This window comes from Podarcis bocagei (assembly GCF_964188305.1).
Source record: "Podarcis bocagei genome assembly, chromosome: 2".
Classification (NCBI taxonomy): domain Eukaryota; kingdom Metazoa; phylum Chordata; class Lepidosauria; order Squamata; family Lacertidae; genus Podarcis; species Podarcis bocagei.
The window spans coordinates 103,320,621-103,346,874 of record NC_138126.1 but is presented as its reverse complement, the minus strand read 5'-3'; the positions used below and the strand labels follow the sequence as shown (position 1 = coordinate 103,346,874).

Below are 26,254 nucleotides of genomic sequence, written 5' to 3'. Positions count from 1 at the left end.
AACTCTTGAGCACATTATTTCCTATTAATTTCTCAATATGGAGTCTAGAAATGTGGTGTGGCTAGAAGCAAAATACTATCATTCTGTCCTTCCCACCACACCCCTATCAAGATACACATAGGAAATTGTGATGGAAAACTGACCTCAGAAAACTTATCCACTTCTGTACTTTGTTCTATCTTTCCTGACATCAGCATCAGCTTATTCATCAGTTCTTGGAGCTCTTCCAGGGAGTATTGCCGTATCTCTTCTTGGCCACCGTGGGTTTCTGAGATGGTCAGGCACAGGACGGTGTCCAGAGAAACCTTCCAACACATGATAATGACTCCAAATAAATTTGATCTTTGATTTACTTCCTTATACAAGGGAAGCCCCTCTGGCTATACCTAACTAGGGCAACTGAATGGTATCAGTAAACAGAAGCATCAGCTACACCCAGAAACTATTACAGTGGGAAGCTCCAAGATCCTTGGAAACAATGATAAAGCAACTGGCAGCATTAGAAAGCAGTCATTATTTGCTGTTACATGTAAATACTGGAAGGAGGCTGCAGTGGTTAGCTGATTACTGGCATCCCCCTAATTACATGGCAGATCTGTTCTTGGCCACTGTGCACATAAGTGAAATCACATAAAATGGGGAGCACCCTCTAAACTCCCTTTAAATGCCCTCTCTGTCGGTCTCTCTTCAATCCACACCAAAATTACTCTATCCAAAAATATCCACAACTAGAATTGAAAATCTGGGGCCGGCAGGAGTTTAAACACCCCATGGTCCCCCAATTGGCTAGAGCGGATGAGATAACTCCCAGAAATGCTGGAAGAAGGGGGGGGGAGAGGGGAGGATGTTTCATCTGGCAAGCTGAATTGCTTGAGCTGACAGAACGGTTCCCATTGCACTATACTGAACACCTGACAGATATCAAAGAGTTAAACAGCTACAGTGGGACCTCGGGTTAAGAACTTAATTCATTCTGGAGGTCTGTTCTTAACCTGAAACTGTTCTTAAACTGAGGTACTACTTTAGCTAATGGGGCCACGTGATTTCTGTTCTCACCCTGAAGCAAAGTTCTTAACCCAAGGTACTATTTCTGCATTAGTGGAGTCTGTAACCTGAAGCATCTGTAACCTGAAGAGTTTGTAACCCAAGGTACCACTGTATATAATTTTTTGTAGAATCTGAGGGCAGTCCTGTTTCAAGAAGCTTTTAATGTTTGGTGTCCTCTCACCTTTATTTGTATTTTTGTTGGAAGTCACCCAAGGTGGCAGGGGCAACCCAGTCAGGTGGGTTGGGTAAAATAAATAAATAAAGTTATTGAATGTACATAAAACCAGCACTGCTACTTGAGAAGTCCTGCTCCCCCTTCCCTCTCAAACAGAAAGGAACGTGTCAGTATTAATATTGTTTGGAACACTGGCACTCACTTTTTTATATGAATACTATCCTTTGCTAGCTCTTTCAATTTACAGCTGGTTGTTTGTTTGATATTAAGGAGATAGCTAGAAAAATATGAGCAGAAGGGCTACAAAAACTGAAACAGCATGCAACGTACCCTTTCAAGCAATGTCTCACCTTCTGGCCTTCCTCTGGTGCCCTAATTTGGTAGATTCCGTTGCTATTAATTGTTGTTGCCAGTGATAAAGATGACTGCTCCACAGAGCCATGAGTCTCTTTTATGTCTTTCAACCACTTCAGGTATCTTGCAGAATCACACTGTGTATGTAAGGAGAATAAATTCACTAGATCTGTCTCACTACCCCCACACTGTTATTCCAGTTCAACACACAGAGTGAAACTAGGCAATATGACAAAGCTGGAGAAAAATATTTATTATTAATTATATTTCTAGTTGCTTTTTTCCCACAGAAATGGCTCAGTGCTACTTACAAAACATATAATGCATTGCAGTAATCTAAGTGAATGTTAGCATAAAATAAATATCAGAAGACAGGCTAACCCTGTCTGAATGGGGCATTGTTGGGCCCCCATCCAAAGCTGGTGGGAGGTAAATTGCACCACCAAGGGCACTTCAGCCTCATGATAATAAGGGATCCAGAAGTACTGTAAAGTTAAACACCTGTTCCTTCAAAGGGAGTGTAACCTCATACAGAGGTGGACAAACCCCATACTTCCATTCTAGGCAATCACTAACTAACAGCACCTTATCAGGATAAGTGCCAGTTTATTGGCTCTCATCCAGTCTATTACCAAGGCAAGACTTCAGTCTAGCACATCTGCTGCTACTCTTGCAAAGGTAAATGAGATAACAGAGCTGCATATCATCAGCATATTGCTGGCAACACACTTCAAAACTCTAGGTGAACCCTCTCAGCAGTTTCATGTAAAGTTAAACAGCACAGGGATAAAATCAAATACTGCACACTGAAGGCTTTATGGGGATGGAGCCACCACAAAGCAGTGCAGCTAACCCCCAACTCAAGACAGCTGCTCCAGAAGACCATGGTTGATGGTACTGAAATAGGAAGTCCCATTCTCTGAGTAAAATACAGCTTGCCTTGTACAAAATATTTCATTAAATCAGGCATGTCTAAAGTCTCGGGGGCCTAATCCGGCCTGCCAGTCAGTTTAATCTGGCCCCTGTGGAAGTTTATTTCTTGGGGTAAAATCCTAAAAAAACCTCAACAACTTCAATCCTTAAAAAAGGTCAACAACTTTGGTTGGCCCTTCACTTCACCAAATCTGGCCCTCTTTGAAAAAAGTTTGGACACCACTGCATTAAATACATGTAACATGCTGTTGCTTCTATAAATTGTGTATGAGTTACACTGGGTAGCCTTAAAACATAAGTAGTTAAAAGGCAGATATGCCCAGTAGCTGCAACTTTAATCTCTCTTCACTTGAGCCAATAATTTTATGCAGCATAGTAGTACATCAGCAGAAAATCACATCAGGCATGAAGCAAAGTTAACCTCTCTATCAGATATACAGCTACCTAAGAGCAGGTACAAGCTAAGGTAGTGCTAAAGAAATTACCAGTTTTTCAGGGAGTTTAGGATCACTTTCCAGGGCTTTCCACAGTTTTTCCAAACACACCAGAAATTCCTCAAACCCTGACTCCTGTTTCAATTCAAACAGCAGAGAAGAATAGCCAAGCACAGCATCATGGAAACAGGCCACACGATCCACATCCATGTCATTTTCTCCCGCAGAGATTGAGGCCAGGTCCACAAATACTTTTAGCTCATTTATATCTAGGGGAAACAAACAACACACTTTCAGGGCTGAACTAGATGCACAGTTAAAAGAGATAGATGATAGATAGATATCACTCCCAGGTTTTTTTTAGGACCTTCAGCAAAAAAAAAAAAAAAAAAAAAAGAACAGATATGTATCTGTTTTACCTTTTAGAACCTTTTTGACCCAGCTGACAAACTCCCTCCTCCATGCAAGCTCTTCAAGGCACCTACGACGTGGTTCAGTGATGCCTTGCAGCACTTTTATAGCATGTATCAATGAAGCGCTTATGGATGATAGCTTTTTTCTCTTGAAGGACTGGAGTTCATCTTCCTGAAAAGCAAATTAGATGAATGAACAATGACACATATGTCATTCTGCAATTTTTTATGCCATGTAGCCACCACGTCCACAATCTGTGGCAGATAACTGACAGGATGTGTGTGCATCTGTGCATGCAGTGGAGTTCCTAACCTTTTCCTACTGTGCCATTTTTCTGTGGAAAATAGCCCTCTCAACTGTTTTCACCCCATAGGAAAAATATATCGGTACTTTTTTGTGGGGAAAATGGCGTGTGGGGAAAGGATTATGTGCTTCTTTACACATCAAACTGCAGTCTCAGCAGCTGCATTGCTAAACAAACAAACCTGAACTACCCATAAGTAAGTCCTGCTCCCAATAAAAATTGTATGCTAACATTTATTGATATTCCTTTCACAGAGTCTTCTACTGTGCTGTGAAAACTGGATACTTACCCCCCCCCACACACTCTCACTCTCTCTCTGTCTGTATGCTTTAAATGTGCTGTGAATTTGCTTTAAATGTATGGCGTGAACCCGCCGTGAGTGTAGGATAGTTTGTTTCACTAACCATATGAATTTACAAATGACCATCATAAACAAACATTTGGACATTTGCATTTGTCCACTTATGTCTTGCTTTCACAGCCTATAACATCTGTCATGCCTCTGACACATTAGCATACATCTGACACACAGATCTGAGGGAATAGGAGGTTTGCATTATGATCCCTGCCTAATCCATCAGGCATTCTCCTATGTTTACATGTTCACACAGTAAGATTGGCTAGTGAATTATGGGCATATTTACTTTCATGCAATTGAGAACTGTTGGTGAATCACACAGAGCTATATGCTTGGAAAACAATTTCAAGAGTCTAGGTCTATTGTACAGCTGACAGCTTCTATGATGAATAATAAATTCCAAAAGAATTGCATCTGTATTATATTCAGATTTGCATGGTAGCAACCATATCTAGTCCAAAGAATAATGATCAAAGAACTCAAAACCTCTGAAGTGCTTAACAAACCTATACCTTACCATACAAACTGAGCCTGTGATAATAATGCCTATCCATCACAAAACAGCAGTGCCCCTACCTCTGACAAAACACAGGAAAACACACTATGAACTTCATACCCATTCCACCTTCTTCAGAGTACATTCAGTTTACCCACTCAACCCATTGGATAGGAAAGACCATTGGAGGTTTGGCCCAGCTCTACTAAGAAGTGCACCACTACAATTTTAGAAGCCCTTTAGAGACACAGGTGGATTCTGAATGCACTGTAGAATAGCCAGATGTAAGAGAGAACTGATTTTCTTGAAATAAGGGTCGCTCTGCCTCAAAGACATCTTCCTGGCTGTCTCATGCCAGTGGTTTGCAAGGCCACCAAAGGAATAAAATGGGTAGAACAAAGGATGGGGTTGTTGCTTTTTCCCCTATTGTAGGTTTAAACACACACAAACCTCCCTCCAGACAAGCGAGACATAATCACAGTTCAAGACACATTCCAGCCAAAGCACCTGCGAAGGATGCAGAGTAGGGTCTGGGAAAGAGGTTGGCCATGTCTTGAGGCTCCCTGCTCCATTTTTCATAGTTGTGTAAAAGAATGAATTTCAAAAGGGATAGCTTTTCATGCTGAAATTCCCTTTTCTGCACAACAATTTAAGGTGCAGAAGCCATATTCTTTTTTGCACCTGAACACCCAGGCTTCATGGCAGCCTTTTGGGTGGTGGGGTTTAAAGAGATATACTTACAACTACTCGGAGCAACAGGAGGCAAATAGTTTCAATATGGCTCTGCAACTTTTAAGTTGGAATTGTAATGGTCTGAACTTCACTCGAAAAAGAAGAAATGTGTTTCACTTACTGAAAAAAGAACATTTAGACTTGATTTGTTTACAGGAAACTCATGTGACAAGACTGCATAGGAAACTACTCATCAACAAGAGATTAGGTCAAGAATTTATTTCATCAGATAAAGTTAAGAAAAGAGGAGTGTTAATCTATGCAAAGGAAAAACTTTCCCTGAAAATTATGTTTAAGGATGAACAAGGGAGATATTTGGCAATTGAAATTCAAGTCCAAGGTGAAATTTTTTTGATATTAGGGATTTATGCACCCAATGAAGGGAAGTCAGAATTCTTTAAGAAGTTGCATGAGACACTATTGGACTATCTGGATTATAATCTAATTATGATGGGAGACATGAATGGAGTAGTATCTACAAATATGGACAAAGCACAAAGACAGGTAATTTCCAAAGATGGGAGATTGCCAAAGACCTTTTTTGAAATGACTGAAAATATGGACTTGATTGATATCTGGAGAACAAAGAACCCTCTTGAGAGAGAGGGAACTTTCTTTTCTGAAGCTATGATGACCTGGACTAGAATCGACCAAATTTGGATTACTAGTGGGATGGCTCCAAAGATTAAGAAAGTGGAAATCTGCCCAAAGACTTGCTCCGACCATAACGCCATAAAGATGGAGATGAAATTTACAACAGCTGGTTCATTTAGATGGAGGATGAATGACACCCTATTTAGAGATGAGGAGATCCACAAAAAGGCCCAAAAAACTTTGAAGGACTATTTTGAAATAAATCTAAAAACAGATGTGGAAAAAAGAGTAATCTGGGACGCAAGTAAAGCGGTGATGCGAGGATTCCTAATACAACAAAATTCAATAAAAAGGAGAAATCGAAGTGAAAAGAAGGATAAGATTTTGGAAAAGATAAAAGAAGGAGAGAAGAAACTGAGATCTAAACCAAAGTCCCAGGAGATCCTGAGAGAGATCAAGTTATATCAGACACAATATATGGAATTGATGAATCAAGAGATTGAATGGAAGATTAAACAAATGAGACAAAAGACATTTGAATCTGCAGACAAATGTGGCAAACTTCTGGCCTGGCAATTGAAGAAAAGACAGAAACTGAACACGGTTACAAGCCTAGAAGTTGATGGAAAGAATATATATAAACCTAATGAGATTAGAAGTTGTTTTTTGAGCTACTTAAAAAAATTATATTCACAAGGGCCAGAGAAGGAAGAAGATATAGATGAGTTTCTTAAACAATATGGATTACAAAAAATCTCTTACCAAAGTAAAGTGGATCTAAACCAGAAAATAACAGAACAAGAGATAGAGGGTGCCATCCAAAACATGCAACTGGGCAAATCTCCAGGACCAGATGGGCTGACTTCCAGATATTACAAAGCTTTGAAGGAGTGGTTGGTACAACCGTTAAAGGAAGTCTGCAATGAGATTTTGGAGGGGAAAAGGGCACCAGAATCGTGGAAAGAAGCGTATATTACACTCATACCAAAAACAGAGACTGAAAAGACTCAGCTTAAGAACTACCGCCCTATATCATTACTTAATGTGGATTACAAAATTTTTGCAGACATTTTGGCAAAAAGATTGAAAAGAGTGTTGATGGAAGAGATTCATAAGGACCAAGCAGGCTTTCTCCCAAAAAGACATTTATCAGATAATGTGAGGAACATAATAGATATTTTGGAATTACTAGAGGTGAACATAAACACTAAAGCAGTTCTGATATTTGTGGACGCGGAGAAAGCCTTTGACAATATTTCTTGGAGTTTTATGAAAAAGAATCTTCATGGGATGGGGGTAGGCCAAGGATTTGAGAATGGTATGGGTGCTATATACTCTGAACAAAAGGCTAAGTTGATTGTAAACAATGTGATAACTGAAGAATTTAAAATAGAAAAAGGGACACGACAGGGGTGCCCAATCTCCCCACTACTTTTTATTTCAGTTCTGGAGGTGTTGCTAAACATGATTAGAGGTGACCAGCTGGTTAAAGGGGTACAGGTCGGAGCTAAACAATACAAGTTAAGGGCCTTCGCAGATGATTTAGTACTTACTTTACAAGAGCCAGACACTAGTACAAAAAGGGTTTTAGAGTTAATTCAAGAATTTGGTCAAGTTGCCGGATTTAAATTGAACAAACAAAAGACTAAGGTTTTGGGGGGGAAATTAACAGTCATGGAAAGGGAGAAGTTCCAGAATGAAACAGGCTTGACGGTGGTTAAGAAGGTGAAATATCTAGGGGTTCATATGACATCTAAGAATCTGAATTTGTTTAAAGATAATTATGAGAAATGTTGGTCAGAAGTTAAAATAGATCTAGAAATATGGTCAAATTTGAAGCTTTCAATGTTAGGCCGAATTGCAGCTATAAAGATGAATGTATTGCCTAGAATGTTATTTTTGTTTCAAACATTGCAAATTCTTGACAAGATGGACTGTTTCAAGAGGTGGCAGAAGGACATTTCGAAATTTGTCTGGCAGGGCAAAAAGCCCAGAATAAAATTTAAGATATTAACGGATGCAAAGGAAAGAGGGGGATTTGCCCTGCCGGACTTAAAATTGTATTATGAATCAGCAGCGTTCTGCTGGATGAAAGAGTGGATGCTCCTCGAGAATACAGATATCTTGGACTTAGAAGGTTTTAATAACGCATTTGGATGGCATGCATATTTATGGTATGACAAAGTCAAGGTGCATAAGGCCTTTAAAAATCACATTGTCAGAAAAGTACTATACAATGTTTGGACTAGATATAAAGACTTGATGGAAAATAAGACTCCTAGATGGTTGTCGCCTTTGGAGGCTAAAGCTGTGAAATAACTCAATATGGAGGCCAAATGGCCAAAGTATTGGGAAATTTTGGAACAAGAGGGTGACAAATTGAAACTACAGAGTCATGAGAAATTGAAAACTAAAGTACGAGATTGGCTCCATTATTATCAAATAATGGAGGTTTATAAACAAGACAGGAAAATTGGCTTCCAGGTGGAGAAATCAAAATTAGAAACAGAACTGTTAGAACCCAATGCTAAGAATTTGTCAAGAATGTATAACTTGTTGCTGAAATGGAATACACAAGATGAAACAGTTAAATCACCTATGATTAAGTGGGCACAGGATATTGGTCATAATATTATGTTTGCTGACTGGGAACAGTTGTGGACCACCGGTCTAAAATTTACGGCATGTAATGCCTTAAAAGAAAATATTATAAAAATGATTTATAGGTGGTACATGACCCCAGTCAAGCTAGCAAAAATCTATCATTTGCCTGATAATAAGTGTTGGAAGTGTAAAGAAACTGAAGGTACTTTCTATCACCTTTGGTGGACGTGCCCGAAGATTAAGGTTTTCTGGGAAATGATATATAATGAAATGAAAATGGTACTTAAATGCACTTTCCCTAAGAAACCAGAGGCCTTTCTCTTGGGCATTGTCGGCCAATTGGTGTCAAAGAAAGACAGAACTTTTTTTATGTATGCTACCACAGCAGCAAGAATACTCATCGCAAAGCATTGGAAGACTCAAGATCTACCAACTCTGGAAGAATGGCAGATGAAGGTGATAGACTATATGGCATTGGCTGAAATGACTGGCAGAATCCGTGATCAGGGGAAAGAGACGGCAGATGAAGATTGGAAAAAATTTAAAATTTATCTCAAGAAATACTACAATATTGATGAATGCTAAAATGTTGAGGTTTTTGAAAAAGAGGAGATTACAGCGGCAGAAGATTAAGTAAAAGAAAAGAATAAATAAGGGACAAATTTGATAAAAATAAGTTAAGGACTTGCTGAAATAATTTTGGAAATTGGGATGTAGAAAGGGGAGGTTTGGGGGAGTCGGAGAAGTGAGGTTTATGAAAAAAGGATATGAAATTATACATGTTTGTTTGTGTGTTTTTTTTTTATTTGTTTGTATTGTCTATAAAAATTTGTAAAACCGAGATATACTTACAAATTTCAGTAATAGTTGCAGGTCGTTGAAGTCACCAGAGATGTTTAAACCTTCCCTGACCTTGTCAATAACTTTAACACAGCCCAAAGCCAAATGTAATTTATGATACTGCTGGATCTGCTCAACTCGTTGCTCTACCCATTTCCCACTGTCTTGAGGCTGAAGATGGCATATAATCTGAAAATCCTTTTTCAGTCCATCATAATGGTTCGTAAAATTCTTGAAGAGAAGGTCCACTTCAGCAAATGTGAGCTCTTCAGATTTCAGGCATTCGTAGAGTCTGGAGAATTCATTGTAACAAGATTCAAATAAAGATTCAGGATTCAAAATGGCAATGCTCTCCTCTTTGCTCAAATCCTCAGTACTGCTTGCCAGCTTTTTGGCTGCCCACTCCCAGCAGTACTGGAAGATGTTGCTTTCTTTAAAGTTATTCATAGTTTCAGTCATCTTCTTTTGGGCTGGACTCAGATGGTAATGTGTCTCTATTTTATCATCACTCTGCGAAACTGAATGCCTCACATTCACAACATCATGCAATGCTTTTGAGGTCAGGTTTTCACTGTGCTTCTGTTCCATTTCAGCAATATCCACTGAAAAGTAAAGAGAAACTCTGAAGAAACACTCCAAGTTTAACATCTTTCCTTTGCTGGGCAATGAACTATATTAGCATCAAACACATTTATTGGTAGTTTGCTAAAAGACAAGTAAACATTTTCCACTGCCTTTCCATCTAGTTTACTTTGAAGCCCATGAACAGTTTTGAACAAATCTAGTTTTTACAGGTTTTCCTTTTCCCTGAAATGATTTTTATTTTTGTTTATCTTCTTTATTCCCTTGTGAAGCTCGCACTTCATGATACCATTTTCCCTATATTTATTCCCTAAACATTTCCCCTGTATTTTTTACCTGAAATTCTCATTTGGACCATTCTGGATACTATACATGGTTCTTGGATTAATCTTTCTCAGCTTTCACCCTGAGTCTACAGAAGCCAAATTCTTGGATACTTACTTGATTCAAAGCTATAGCATACTCTTTTTACGCCAGTAAACTTTTAATTAGTTTGAAAGTTGGAGTTTCAGAAGGATGTAATTCAGAACTTAGTAACAGAAATGCTTTATGGATAGCTGTTTGATTAACTACCTTTATTTTAGAATTTACTATGGTTTTCCATTTATAAATTGCTCTCTTGTATTTCATTCATACATTATTTTTATTCTTATATTTCAGATATTCCTGGATTTGTCATTTCTATGCTTTGATTTAAATATATATTTCCAATTTATTTTATTTTTGGTCTGGCTCTGATCTCTTTCTGATTACTACCACTAGCTCACTGAAACATGCTCAACTGAGTGTAATTTAAAAATCTGTTTTCACTACCCTATACCTTTTCAGGCAATGAGAAGGACAACATAATTAGCTAGGGAAATGACTGTACTCTTCATCCCTCTCCTCCTCCCTGGAGAAATTTGAAAGTGATACAGTAAAGCAATAGATAACACAAAACCTCTGGTTATTCCATTATCTGCTCACACAAAATTCTTTAATTGTATTTTATGCTTTTTTTCCCATTATTTGGTGGGAGTAGAGTCCCAAAACCCATAATGGAGGATTGGAGAAGCCTTCCCTGGTTGCGTGTATTATGTCCTTTATATATGTTTGAGATGTTATCTTATATATGTGTATGTTTGTGGCACACACACTTTCAAAGTATTTCAAGATTTTAAGATGTACTGGCTAAGTATGTAAAAGAAATGAATGGCCTCGGCATTTGATGTAACAATTTTGCTCACTTATTGGAAACTTCTGCTGCCTTTTTATTCCTTAGTCTTGCCTTACTTTCATTCCCAACATTAGGAGCAAATATGAGCAAAAGAAAATCACACTTATCTTAGAAACCATTACCTTTTACAATGTCTTCCACCTTCCGAAACATGCTCAAAAAGAATCCCAACTGTTTTTGCTCCTCTTTGACAGATGTTAGTTCTTGCAGCCTCAACTGAAGTACTACTTCTAGTTTCGGTATTTGCTTTGGTTTCTCTATGGATGAGAGAGATTTAGTCACTGAAATCAGAATTATTATTTACAATAAGCACTGCAAAATCCTGCCCTCCTAATAGTGCAGAAGCAAATCCCTGCTTGACCCAAAAAAGGAATTCCCACCCCTCGCCTTGAGCACTGAAACCTCTCATGAGAGGATGTCCAGTGGAGAGTCTGAAGGCATCTGATGCTGTTTATAATGACTAGCTTCCTGGTAGGGCAGCATAAGCCAGAACAATGGGTGTGGTGCCTGAGGATGAACAGAACATTCAATCTCTCCTCAATCAGGGCACTCCATTTCTGTGCTGGTTGTGCTGGAGGGAAGCACAACAACAACAACTGTATAGTGAGCATAGAAACACTGGATGTTGGCCGAAGATGGGAGCATGTCAGCACAACCCATCACGAGCCTAGATACCAAGGAAGAGGGTATTTCTGCTCTATGACATACATAATGGGTAATACTAGTTAAGGAAAGATGAAGTGATCTGCCTCTCCTTGTCAAGCACATCCCACACCCAAAGCTTCTGTGTAAAACTTCTGTGGTTGGGGCAGGAAGGCTAAAAAGGTTTGGCTGTTTGGAAGGTGCCAGTGTGCCTGGTTGACAACAGGTCAGATCAGTGCCTTGGAAGGCTTCCCTTCTCTTGGTTAGCATAAATTGGAGGATGCTTCTCCTTTACGCCAAACAACAGAAGAAAAGCTACACTACTAAGCAAGGGATGCTAGCAATAATAACTGTGGGGTGGTAATGTTTTCATTGTTACTATGTTATGTATTTTAAACTGCCCTGTGACCCTCAGGGGAAGGGTAGTATGAAAATTTAATAACTTATTTATTTAATAATAATAATAATAATAATTTTAAAAATAATAGTAGTAGGGGCAGCATGACTGCTCTTCTCTTTTTCTGCTCTTCAGAATGGAAAAGAGGCACTTTCATGCTCAATAGCAGAAGTAAACCCTTCCAGTGTGCAGGTCCAGCTAGCTGTAAGCCAGGTGGATCTGAACCTCCTGCCTCGGAAGAGAGAGGTGAAAGTAAATGTGAGCCCAATTGAAGCTAAGGGGTGTTCTGCCTACCTTAATTAGCTAACACTTTTAACTAATTGAGCACCCCTGGCTAAATGCTCATTTTCTGCCTTTGTCTCTGACTTGGATTCACTATTTCTGATACTCTGATGCAAGCCATTAAGACAGCATAAAGAAAACATATGTGATATCTTTAAAAAGCCTATTGATTGATTTATATTTTACACATGAAGGGATAAAAAACTCACTTACTTAATTCCGAAATGGATACAAATTGCTCCTTGCACTTTATAATTAATTCCAAATGTCTAATTAAGATCTGGCCTGTCATGAGATTGTCATAAATTTCTTTATGTACGGACTCAGTGATCTTCATTAATGCCTTGGCATCATCAGTAAGTTGGCTCAGGAAGTCCCCACTTCCTCCTGTGAGATTGGTCAGATATTAAAAACAAGCAAATAAACAGTTTTCATTCTTGTGTTATAAACCAGTGCATATGGTACTTAGTAACTACATCGAAGGTCCCTTTTAAGTTTTGAAACATTTTACTTAAATATAATGGTGATACCTAGTGTGGTTTTTTTTAAAAAAAAACCACACACAAAAGAATTGTAACAATCTGGAAGAAATCAATACCTTCCTCTACTTACAAAAACTGTCAGTGAAAACAAACCAAATCATAAAAAACACACAAACCCCTCCACAAGTGGCCTGGAGGCTGGCAACATGAGAACAGACCTTTTCTATGGTGGCTCCCCATTTTTCAAATGCTCTCCTCAGGGAGGCTCACCTGGCACCTTCGTTACATATCTTTAGGTGCTGGGCAGATGCTTTCCTCTATAACCAGGCCCTTGGGCCTTTAACTATCTGTGGCCTTTTCAATGTGGGCGGGATATTTTAATGTACTATTTCTCTTTCTTCTTGGTTTTAATGTATCTATGTGGGGTTTACTGTCTACGTATTTGTTTGTTAAGTCACTTTGGATTGCGCTGGGGAAGATAAAGAGAGTAACAAATATAATAAATAAAATAAAACATATAACCTATACAGAGCAATAAACCAATTTTTTAAAGTGATACTCCTTTTCCACAATGTCAAGTTCAATTCCATTTTATTCACAGGAGTTTTTAATCTCACTTGCCATGGTATCCCTGGGGACTGCTTAGCCATTCCTCAGTGAGCCTGAGGATTTCCTCTCAAACATGGTCTCTCTCTCTCTCTCTCTCTCTATATATATATATACACACTCTGTTTGCCATGTGAAACAGAGCCAAACAAAACCTACCTCCCCACTCCTGCTTCAGCTCCAAGCTGAACAGGGACAGTGGAGACACACAGGCTGGTGGGCGAAGACATAAGCAGACACACTTCTGCCTCCCCTCACAGATTCTCCCCATGTCCAGAATGCAGGAAGGAGGCAGGTGTGTGTGTGTAGCTCAGAATGCCACAGAGGCAGAGCAAACAGACATGGCTCTGGCTCCTGTCACCAGCTCTAAGCTGGAAATGGGAAGTGGAGGCACATTGGCTTTCCTCTGCTCCCAAAAGTGACCAGATTGCCTGATTTGCCTGACTTTGGCTCTAAGCTAGAAGAAGGAAAAGGTACAGGGCAACTGTAAGGTTATTTGACTCTGTTTTGATAATGTACTTTTGATAATGTTTGTTTTGATAATGTCCATTGAGTACTACTAAAATATTTTTCCTGCTGCCCATAAAACATCCTTCCCAATTAAGTGCTACATGTGAATACCTCTGAAAGTGAAAAGATGCTTGGTGTCCGGCCAAACAAGGAGATGATGCAAAACACCTTCCAGGTCACTTAGAGGTTTTCCTTCTTTATCAGTTGGCCATGATTTTGTGATGACAGCAGATGCAAGCCTGCCTAGCTTGCTCAAGTTGTAAGAGGCCATCAGGCCAAGGAGATCACTCTTTTAAGACATAAAAATATGTAAAGAATTGAATGGCAATGAGTTCATCATAATGCAAGCTCTCAAATTTGCCACATCATCCAAGCTAATAGAGGGTAAGGGTTAATTTCATTATGCAGCTCCATTCTGTCCAAACTCACTGATTTCAGTGGAACGAATGCCCAAATATGTCATGTTAAATCAATAGTTTCATGAGGCATGCTTAAAAAACAAGAACAACATAGCAACCTGAGTGATTAGGTTCACAGCCATAGCAATGGAACGAATTTTTAATCCTTCCCTCTTTTGCTGCAGGTCTGACAAAAGTTGCCCCCACCAAAAACTTGTTATTATTAGTTATTTAGCAATGAAAACTCGCCAATGGTTTCTTTGACAAATGCAAATGAAACTTTTGGAAAATCTCACCCCACATTGCTTCCCTGTCACAATCCACAGGTTGATGGGTGACTGTATCCAGCAGGGAGCCTACTCCATATGTATAGTTGTCCCCTTGCAATGATTTCCCAGAGTTCTGCATTGTGTGGGAAGAATATGCAAATAGAAACAACTCCCTGCTACTACTGGACACCCTCCATCTCATGGGGACCAGGGGCTTTTCAAAGGTAGCATGCTCATTCCTATTTCCCTCTCATGAGCTGATTGAACACAGTAGACAAATGCTTGAGCAGGGCTACTCTTTGTCAGGAGAGCTGTGTTCTGTAACCTCTATTTCAAATGGCTGCTGCACCATAGAAATGAGAGTACCGGGTAGATCTAAGCCACAGTTAGCCTTAAAGGTAAAGGTAAATGGACCCCTGACTGTTAGGTCCAGTTGCAGTTGACTCTGGGGTTGTGGCGCTCATCTCACTTTACTGGCCAAGGGGGCTGGCGTTTGTCCGCAGATAGCTTCCGGGTCATGTGGCCAGCATGACTAAGCCGCTTCTGGCGAACCAGAGCAGCGCACGGAAACGCTGTTTACCTTCCTGCCGGAGTGGTACCTATTTATCTACTTGCACTTTGACATGCTTTCGAACTGCTAGGTTGGCCTTAGGGAGAAATATATATATCATGGTTTGTATTTTAGACTGTGAAAGTACTAATCATGGTTTGGTGCGGTGACCAAACTGAACCTACCTTGTATTCTAAGTTAACAGCTTCTATGGCACAACTTTCAAAAGATTTGCCAATAAGAGGCTCATATTTTTCAAAATCTGAAAGCAAGTAGCAGTAGGCTTTAATCTGCTGAAGTGGAGGTACCTGTCAGGGAAGAATATAAAAAATAGTATCACTGATTCCAGATATTTGCATTGATCAGAAAGAGAAAAAAAAGGAATGGGAAGAAAGGTACTGCAATAAAAGAAAGTCAATATTATTCTTCTAGCATTTAAAATTATTTCTATGTACAAAGACAAGAATACCTCCGCCCCTTTATGTTACGAACCATGTATGGAATATATTGGATTCTATCCAACACTGCATAAAATTCAAGCAAGAGGGATTCCTCTTCCTCTCTTCTCCCCATGCACCTCCCAAAATCTGCTCCAGAGGGTCCCCCAGCCTTCTGGAACAGATTTTGAGAATTCATGGGGGACTGCAGGAGAGTTCCATTGTGCAAGCAGAAGTCTGCTCCAATAAAAGAACAGCAGTTTTGGATACAGTCTCTTCTGTTTAAAGACAAACTAGGGAGTAAATCTGAGAGACATGTATACCCTAACTTATCTATCTATCCATTCATTAACTAAATTTCTTACCTGTGCTTTATCATATGGCCCCAAGACAAGTTACCATAATACAATATACAGCGATGAATTCAGTGTAGTGCTACGGCAACTGTTTTTCTACTTGCCAGATGGAACAATTCCCTTTCCCCTCCCCCTGAGCACTGTTCTGGGGGAGATAGTTTCAGATGGGGCAGGAAGAAAAGGAGAAAAAAATCCCATTGTGCTAGTGGAAGCCCTTGTCCTGGCTTCTGTTAACAGGATTTGTTAGTTGAATCCCACCCACAGTTAATAAAAGCAGATGAAACAATTAACTATCATAAAGATGAATAAAACTATACTAATCAGAACTTCAGACACAAATATAAGATAGCAGCATACCTGCTCTGTCTAAAAGGAAAGACAAATATTCATTCTCTGTCTGAAAATGTATGTATATGACCTGCAGAGATCTTTGAAGCTCTGGCACGAATAAGCAGTAAGCAATGAAAATTGGACCAAGTATTACTTTGATATAGTGGTGGCAAAATGGAAAAGGAAACGTGTCACAAAAATCCTATATAAGAGAGTTTCCAAATATGATAATGGAAGGTAACAGGGGCAGCATAACAAATACATTAAAATTAAATGTTCAATTATAGTCAATAGTCTCACATGAAAAGCTGAGCCTAAATACTATCTTTGTGTATCTTGGTACCTGCTTGATTCTGCTTTGCATGTCTTTAATTAAAGTTCCCTTCCAGTCCTCTGTGAGGTTTGCATCACAAAAATTAATTTTCAAAAATCGATTCCATGCCTAAAAAAGAAAATGCAATTTAATATAAAAGCAAATCACTAAGGATACAAGCGGATTTGGAAAGTTTATTCAACTTATATGCCAAGAGTTTCCCACCTTCAGCATCACAATCTACTAAGAGACAGGATATAGTCTAAAGCATAGGTGGCAAAACTTTTTTGACCCAAGGGCCACATTGCCTTGAGACAAACTACAGTGTTCCCTCTGGTTACGTACTTAATTCATTCCAGAGGTCCGTTCCTAACCTGAAACTGTTCTGCACCACTTTAGCTAATGGGGCCCCCTGCTGCCATTGCGCCGCCGCAGTGCGATTTCTGTTCTCATCCTGAAGCAAAGTTCTTAACCCGAGGTACTATTTCTGGGTTAGCGGAGTCTGTAACCTGAAGTGTATGTAACCTGAAGCGTATGTAACCCGAGGTACCACCATATAGGCTCTGTACAAAATGTAGATGGGACCAATAGCAAATGCCGTAATGGGGGCAACCATTCTCTCTCATACATACATACATACAAACAACACACACACATATATAGACAGACACACGTTGTTCCCCACTCTTCAGTGAACACATACAGCCCAGAAAAGGAGAAGGATGGTGGCAGGATTTTCCTTTCCATCAGTGCTGGGAGAGGCAGAGAAGTTTAAATCTTTTTTAACAGAGGCCTAGTGCAGCTCCACAAGACACAAAAGCAGTAACAGGACTAGAAGGAATAGGTTTTTTCCTCTTCCTCCTGCCTAGAATTCTCCAGAACTGCATGAGCAGGTTTTGGTCACTGTTGAAGATCGCAGAACAGCTTCATTATAGCTGCGCAAAGTGAAGACTGGAATGAACAGGAGCACTCCAGAAACCCAAGCAATACTGGAATGCTCTGGGGACAGTGGGCTTTGATGGTTGGGTTTCTTTTGTTTGGTTCTGCTGATATCACCATCATGGAACAGGAGATGTGGCTGTCAGTCCACTTTAAAAAGCTTTAGGGACCAGTTCCAGCCCATGGGGCAGAGTTTATCCTTTTCTCCCCTAAACATGCAGGTAACAGAGCAGCATAAGTTTCCAATTCTAGCCTTATGCAGGCTTACTCCCATTGCCTTCAACATCTGCAGGGCATATGGAGGTCAGCTTGTGAAGGGAAGAGCCTCCTGCACCCATGGAAATTCTCCATAAATTGGGGGTGGGGTAGGCAAAATCATGTGGTATCCCCTTGGTATGGTCTACCACTGTAGCTTTCCCTCCCAAGGCCCCCTTATGATCATGTGGACATGAAAAGAATAAATCCCCTGTCTTTCCCCAGCCTCTACAAATTTTTGACTGCAACATGTGATGGGTAATCTCCAGCCCAAAAGGAATACATGCAGGCCATGAATATCATGCCACTTCATCTCCCCCAGCCAATTGATAATGATGTTGAGTATCAGTACTCCAAAGACTAAAAATTCAAAACTGGCGATTCCAAATATGAAGTTCTCTTTGTGACATAAAAGCCAGCTAGAGGAAAGAAAACATTTGACAAAGAGCAAAGAACAAAGAGAATAGTATTGACAGTAGTATGTAAAAACGTAATGTCACTTTAGCAACTCCAAAGGAGGGAGGGATTTCCAAAAAAGAAAGAAAGAAAGACAATGTGCATCAAAGGAGAGGCAAGTAAGCCCTTACATCTTGGCTGAGGCATTTGTCACCAAAAGGTTAGTCAATAGGAGAGGAAGAAGAACTACATGCTCCAAGCTCTCTAAGTTTCCATGGGCTGAATTGCAAATACATAGATTCTCCTATGCAAGACTTCAGAGCCACCAAGGAGATGGAAGAGACCCAGAGAGAAACACTCCCTCAAGAGTAACACCCTGGAAAACAAACTGCTTTGCAGCACTGGCCTGTTTCTTGCTATGTGCAGGTAAGGCACAGCAGGCACCTCCAGGGCAGACAAGAGTATTTGGGCAACCATGACTCTACAGCAGAACAGGCTTATAGCCTCCCCTCCAACAGCCTTCGTGTATCATTTACACTTGAAATCAGCCTTGTAGTCACACCAATTGATGGCTACAGTCAAGCCTCATTGCAGTGCAGCCATTTTTTATGAAGGGGTGAAATACAGCTAGGGATGGAAGGCAAAAACCTGCCAAGACACACACACCAAATATGCCTCCCGTGCTGGACTTATGCTTGAAAATGGGACCTTTTTGAAGTCATGCATATCCTTGTTGACAACCCTCTGGGGCAAATGTGTCAGTGATGGGCTGAGCCAAGGTTGGCATGGGTAGGGTCTCTCTCTCTCTCTCTCCCCCCCCCCTCTCTCTCTCTCTCTCTCTCTCACACACACACACACACACACACACACACACACTGACATACACATGCAAACAGGCACCACACACATATTCAGATTCTCTCCCCGCCTCCCCTGTGATTAGGCTTGAAAAGGTCTTTTAACTCCAGCTCCCCAGCTACAGTGTCCACAAAGATTGACCATCCCACACACAGCAATTATGCTGGAAAACAGCCTTCTAGCAACATGAATAGAAGGCTATTTCTGCTCTAGAGTGATAAGCTCTGGAGAGATTAGCCTTGCATCTTCTGCAAAGCTACCCCAAAATAAAGCACAATCTTAATCCAAACAATATTCTCTGTGAGGTTGGCTAACACATCAGAAGCAGCAACTGGTATCTCTCCACAAAGGGCAAAAAGGGGGAGGGGAACATCTACAAGAAAATAGTGTGGAGTTCCAGATTACAAACCTCAAGCTCCACTGAAAAAGTAAGCTCTACAATTAAATGTGAACCAGGTTTCAGCATATGTGCTGGTAGAACAACACGAAACCACTCCCTGGTAGTATTACGAAGTCCTTGGTATACTGTCTTTGGAGTATTCTGCATAGCCTTGTTTCTTGAAGCCTATTGTGAAGAAAATAAAGAATTACAAACTGTTGAACCAAGGAACAACTTTCTGCTAAGCTAGCCATGTGAAGAGAGGCAATACCCAACCCATTGGGTTCATCAGCAACCACCTCGAATAACAAACAGCATACAGAGAGATGCTCACCTCCGAAGGTGCAAATTCAAAAATCCTTGAAAAAATGCAGACAGAAATAGCTGGTATCTTGTAATATTGTGGCAGCAGGAATTTTCTGCACATTTTCTCATGAAGTCTTTGGCAAACAGTCACATATGAGTTCCAAGTGTCCTGCTGTAACATTCTAAATTGCGGGAAATGCTTGTTATTTTTGCTAGATGGATTGGATTATGTCTAAAAATATGAGCACAACAAACAAAACCTGACAATCACTGTAGTGTGTCTAATACAGCTTTCATTTGTGCAATCCTGGAGAGTGCAAGGCTTTCCTTTGCACCCTATTCAGCTCACTTTTGGTGAGAGATAGCCTCAGAATGCAGCCAATGGGCGTTCAGATCTTTTTCACCCCACTTTGGAATCTGTGCTGTGTCACTTTCTTATGGTTTTAGAAGGAAGCAAAATATCACTGGGTGTGTGCATACAATTTTGCTAAATATCTGCTTTTGGGTGTGTGTGTGTGTGTGACAGAGAGATCTTGCAAAATAGCTTCCTGTGTATGAGAAAAAAAGATCTTGCACACATGGGCAGATATTTTGCAATATCCCTCTCCCACACACACATGGCAGATGTTTGTCAAAACAAGCTGTTGTAAACAGAATAATGCATTTCAGTAGAGTTTCCTCTGGTTGAACACTATAATGAAGGTATACACGTATCTTTTACTTACTCATTTTGTTTGTTATTGAGGGCATCCAACACCTTCATCAGGAGTTTTTCTACCTCCTAAGAAATAGTGGCAAAAATTAATGTCGGAGAACTAGAACACTGCATTATCATCTAGTCTAAAGGCCAAACTATACATTACATTACATCAGGGATCACCAACCTGTGTGTGTGTGAGAGAGAGAGGGGGGGGGATTATATAGGGGCTGGAAATACTGAGCTTTTCTGAATGTGTATGTGGGGTGCTCTAGTATGTTCTGTGTGTGATCAAGAGCAATGCACTTGGGCAGAGAGAGAGATGCATATGTGGCAGTGTGTATGTGAAGTGTGTAGACTGAAATGCATGTGTGTGCATGTGCTGTGCATCTTGTACGTAGCAGGAGGAAATTCCAAAGATTAGGTGCTTCCATGCTAAAGGTCTGATTCCTACATTCTACAGAATGGAGCTCATAATGAGACGGTATCTGCAGGAGGTCCTTTCCTGCAGAGAGTAATGATCAGATGGGCAAGACAATCGTTTAGGTTTCCTGGTTCCTACACAGGGCTTTGTTCACCACTATCAGCAGCTTGAATTTAGCCTGGTGGCTATTTGGAAGCCCATGCAATTCTTTCAGCAGTGGCTATATTCTGCACTAGCTATAGCTTCCAGGCTAATCACAGAGGCAACACAGAACACAAAATGGTAGTTCCCTCTGGAAGTTACCAGTGCAAGAGCAACAGCAGTCAGGCTATTACATTTCAGAAACAGCAATAGCTGTATTATCAGCCAATGCTGAGGTCACCTGGGTTTTTAATGACAGTGATTAGTCAAGGAGCACCACCACACTATGACCCTGTCTAATACCAGGGAGAGCAGGGAGGGCTTTTTCAGGAGTCATATCACCACCTCCTTTTTCAAGATGTAATAATTGTATGACTTCAATAAGGACTACCAGGATTCTGTTGGGTAGAACTTTTTATTTTAAATTGTCTCATTTACTGACTTAACAGGCATATCATAAGATGTTACATTTTAGGTCAGGGATGGGGGACCTGTGGCTCTCCAGATGTTGCTAAACCACAGCTCCCATCATCCCTGATCATGCTGGTAGGGGCTGATGGGAGTTGGAGTCCAACAGCATCTAGAGGTCCACAGACTTCCCACCCATTTTAGATGGATATTACTTTCTTAAAAAAATAAATCAAAGCATACCTCATAGGTATGATGAGTGGCTTGCAAATTCTCCAGTCTATGAAAAAATCCTAGAAGATAGTCCAATGGTTCAGCAGGAAAGTCAGAGATAAATTCAGCCAAGTCTCTTTGAGGAAGCAAGGAAAACCATGATCTGAACAGTGCTCTGTTTTCTTTCACTAAATATTTCTTTTCTTTCATTTGTGGTAGTAAGAATCTGCAAAACCAAATAATAATAACTTAAATATACATAATGTCTTCATACAATATACAAAAAGAATGCCATGTTCTCAGGAAACTGAACATTGTCAGGAACAGTGGAATAATATTTGTAAATGGAAAATTCAATCCTAAGTAGGGTTCAGGATGAGCAGATCAGCAAATCTACCACAACATCCCAAGCTTTGCTGGCTCGTATGGGCTAAGATGGAAAGGAGAAATGCAATGTGTTTCTAACTTCTGCATTATGCCTGCGCCATGTTGGTTCAGCTGAGTAGTTCAAGGATTGGGGCCTTCAGGTCATCTGTGGTGTTTTGAATCCAGTGAATCCAAAGTTACTGTTGCCCCCACCACATCTTCAGGGCTTTCTGCCAGCACAGCTTTCCAGCAGAGAGCTAACAGTGCACCATCTTAACCTCCTCCAGCCATAAACCTCAGAGACTGCATTCAAAGGCTACAATCCTAATCAAGCTTTTCTACACAGTGGGATTGATTTCTGAGTTAACAAGCATTGTAATGCACTGTCAAATCTCTTCTAGTGTAGCATATTGATAATGTATGTATCTATTTATCAAACAGGAACTCTAGACAGCTTAATCCACAGATGATAATATTTTTAAGAGAAAGGCAATAAGAATACTAACATATTCCAACTTACTTCTCAGAACCCTTTTTTTCTTCATCAATCCTATATTTAACAAAGGGAAGACCTTTCAACCTTGCCCATGCGTCTTCAGATTCAAGTTGAGCATTCTCTTGGACGTATTCAAAATCAGTAAAGAGATGAAGAACTGGGATGGTCCACAGCCACTGATGAACTTGCTGTACAATACAAGAATTGCAGAACGATATCAAATACAACCCCAACCTGAAAGAGAAAAAGAAAAAGAAAAGCCAATGAGATGGTTGAAGAGGAACATTGGGACCTTTCTCTGACAAAGTCTCACATGCAGAAATTCAGGAGGTGTACCTCTTATTAGGGAATTCAAGAGATGTAAATCTTATTGATGGGGCAGCTGTGGCCTTCCAGATATTGGTGGACTGCCAGATCCCATCTGCCACGGCCAGCATGGCCATTGATTAGGAACTATGGGAGGTGAAGTCCAGCAACATCTGGAAGGCCACAGGTTCCCAATCCCTGCGTTATGTATGGGGATGGTTGAATCCATTTAATTTTTGTCCAACACACAGTTGCTAAAGTCACACCTCTGTTTGGACAAAGGTAGCAACGCAATCATAATGCAATACTTTTTATTCAATACCAATCCCTCTACTTTTGAGCCCCAAATTATTATTTTATTTACAAAATTATTCATATCCCAAGGCAATTCACAGTATCATAAAAACAATCTAAAAATAAGCAAAACAGCTGATAAAGGTAGTAACAGTTATTGAAAAGGTCAATTACAACTGGTTAATAACTGATAATAGATATTTAATATGAAAACTAACAAAACTATATTCTGTAAGATGGCTCTCAAGCAAAAAAACAAAAAAGCAAACATGTAAGAAAAGATTGTTCAAAATAGGTGGGTTTTAAAAACTTGTTTAAAAATCTAGAGTGCGGAAGTCATACACACCTTTCATGGGATGGTTTCTGAAAGCCTGGGGGACACCATGAAATCTTTGAAAACACTTCTTTGACTTTATTCATTGCCTTTGCTGGTGGTTGCTCCTTCAGGCAAAGAAGGCTGCAAAATCTGATACACTCTTGTTTTGACTTTGGAATAACACAGAAATCTCCAGATAATAGAAAGATGGTCAATGTCAGGACTAGTTTATTATATTCTGATGTATTCCAAGCTGAACTCTTTCGGTAATTTTCCAAGTAATCTTCAATCACCTTTTGAAGCTAAATAAAAGAAAATAATAAATTCAGCTCCAAAAATAACCTATTTTTGTCTAGAAGCCATTGTGTTCTGTGTCACATTTGGAACCAGTGGTAATGGCTGAGTCTCTCCACCTTCTCCCTTCCTAGAGCAAGTCAGGAGGGGGAAAATACCTTGGCCAGCACTGCCAGTGCTAAAGCAACCAAAAATGAAAAATGTAAGCAGTGTGTTTTGTTTTGTTTTGTTTTGATCATTTTTATTAGGTTTTTTTTTAAAAAAATACCAATCATTACATTACATTCAAATTTCAATTTCCCCCTTCCCTGCTGACTTTCCTCAACTTCCATCCCTGGTTTATTACATCTCATATTACATTCTGCTGTTTATATAGACTTCTATATTGTCATACTATTAGGTTTCCTATTTTTTATAAATAAAATTGCAAATGTTTACTTAAATCCTGCCAATGACTCCATTTTTTTTGTTGTTTCTGCAAATATAATATAATGCAGTGTGTTTATATAAAGAGCGTGAATAGAGTGTGTACAGAGAGTAGCTGCTGCCACTGTAGTAGCAGCAAATACCTGAACAATAACAAGAAGTAATGGGAGTGGGGAGGTATTGCCATTATCACCATGTAGAGGAGGAAAGGAACTTAAAGTGCATTACAGTTTTTTGGCAAGTGTGGCTCACTGATTGGTTTTGATAGCAAGCCCCTTTGGTGTTGATTGTTCGTAGGCAAAAATACATTTTTCCTCTGCAGACTGATTTTGCAGATCACTTTGCTGGTCCAGAGAGAAAGAAAATCTGTTTGCAAGTCAAGTGTGAATCCAACCTGTGCCTGCAAACAGAAAAGGCAGGTCTCACGGTCAATGCCAGTCAGCTGTCAGCTGAAGATGTGATTGACAAATCTATCTGTCAAAAAAACCCATGAGGAGTGGGGGAGGTCAGGATCCAACCCATCAGCCAGTTATTTAAGAGATGGAGCTTTTTCAGGAGCAGCACCCACCAGATTATGGGATGCCTTGCTTCATGAGGTTTGCTTGGCCCACTTGCTTGTTGCGTTTTGCTAGCCGGTGAAATAGTTTTAATATTTCAGTGAGCATTTGCTTTGTTGAGTAGAAGTTTTTATGTTGCTATTATGTTTGGTTTTGTATTTTTGCTTTTATTATGGATTATTTGTAATGACTGTAAGCCAATCTGAGTAATGCAAAAGCATGAGAATATGCATTTACACAGTCCCAGAATATCTATTTTATCCCATGTCAGTTGGTAGGAAAAGCAGTTATAGCTGAAAATCTCAATCAATCACAACTGATCTAGTTTAGACTTTTTCATTCAATAAAATCAGCAAGCAACACAGTCACAGAGGACATCAAAAGATGCTGGTGATATAGTAATATGAACACTGACTCCTTAAGACAAGTTCCTGATAACTTGCTTTTACAATACCTGCTTTTCATCAAACTGTAAATTTGTCCATTCCTTTGGCTCTCCCTCATGTACCATTAGCTTCTTATTCACCAAGTAAAACTGATGAAATTGCTGGAAGAAGTTCTCGATACTGCGAGAAGTCAAGGTATTCAATACAGAGAACAGACTATCCAGCATTATTTGTAAAGCCTTTTTCTTCCTTTCCACAATATTGGCATTTTTATTGCTTAAAATATTCCAGATGCTTGAAGAGGATTCTTTACATATTATATCATCAAACTGATGCCACTCTGTTAATAAAACAAAAACAAAAAAGTTTCTCCCCATTTTTTGAACAACAACAAGGAATTTTCATGATACAAGATAATCCTGCCATCCTCCTATCTATATGGGTAATATACCAGTAATTTCATCATTCAATATTCTACAAGCCATTATCCCCACCCCTCAAAAAAAGATATTGATGACCTCAATTTTAGAAACTTGGTTGCTTAATATAATATACTTTCAGGTCTCAAAGATATAAGCATGCATTCACGTGAAGAAAAAATTATTTCCCCTGTAGGTTTTTCTGTGGTCCACCCTTCCCATGTATATAGATTATGCCTTTAGGAAATGGGATTTCCTGTTTTCCATCATGGCAGCAAGCCCATATACACAGAAACATGATGCAGGGATCAGGTACGCTGCTAAATCAGAATGCTAGTCAGTGCTATGGTGGGAGTCAATGTGGCATAGTGATTAGAGGTGCTAAGGAAATGCCTAGTTCTTTAAATGAATTCAAATCTCTAGGGTCTGATGCACCTAGCATTGCTTTCCTTTTGGGTGAAGACAGAAGCAAAGCAGTGGGCAGACACCATGTGCTCGCCCATTTCTGAACAAAGATGATTAAGGGCCTGGAAACCAAATCTTATTACGAACAGTTGAGCAAGCTTGTTTTCTCCTGCTCTGGAGAGTAGGACTCAAACCAACGGCTTCAAGTTACAAGAAAGGAGGTTCCAACTAAACATCAGGAAGAATTATCTGACAGCAGGAGCTGTTTGACAGTGGAACAGACTCCCACAGGAGGTGATGGACTCTCCTTCATTGCAA

General features: G+C 39.8%; 1 protein-coding gene across 1 annotated transcript in view; it reads right to left on the bottom strand.

Moving 5' to 3' along the window:
* LOC308579838 (E3 ubiquitin-protein ligase RNF213-like) overlaps positions 1-26,254 on the bottom strand; it is an 84,366-nt gene that overhangs the window by 54,872 nt on the left and 3,240 nt on the right. The window contains exons 3-19 of the mRNA XM_081180799.1: positions 25,181-25,452; positions 23,480-23,751; positions 22,558-22,767; positions 21,702-21,897; positions 20,514-20,569; positions 19,817-19,970; positions 19,513-19,668; positions 16,686-16,784; positions 15,405-15,527; positions 14,114-14,291; positions 12,618-12,791; positions 11,206-11,364; positions 9,298-9,887; positions 3,363-3,528; positions 2,995-3,212; positions 1,573-1,713; positions 144-305 (exon numbers count right to left, since the gene is read on the bottom strand). Coding sequence (XP_081036925.1) covers positions 144-305; positions 1,573-1,713; positions 2,995-3,212; positions 3,363-3,528; positions 9,298-9,887; positions 11,206-11,364; positions 12,618-12,791; positions 14,114-14,291; positions 15,405-15,527; positions 16,686-16,784; positions 19,513-19,668; positions 19,817-19,970; positions 20,514-20,569; positions 21,702-21,897; positions 22,558-22,767; positions 23,480-23,751; positions 25,181-25,452 — 3,326 coding nt within the window. The remainder of the gene's footprint in view (positions 1-143; positions 306-1,572; positions 1,714-2,994; positions 3,213-3,362; positions 3,529-9,297; positions 9,888-11,205; positions 11,365-12,617; positions 12,792-14,113; positions 14,292-15,404; positions 15,528-16,685; positions 16,785-19,512; positions 19,669-19,816; positions 19,971-20,513; positions 20,570-21,701; positions 21,898-22,557; positions 22,768-23,479; positions 23,752-25,180; positions 25,453-26,254) is intronic.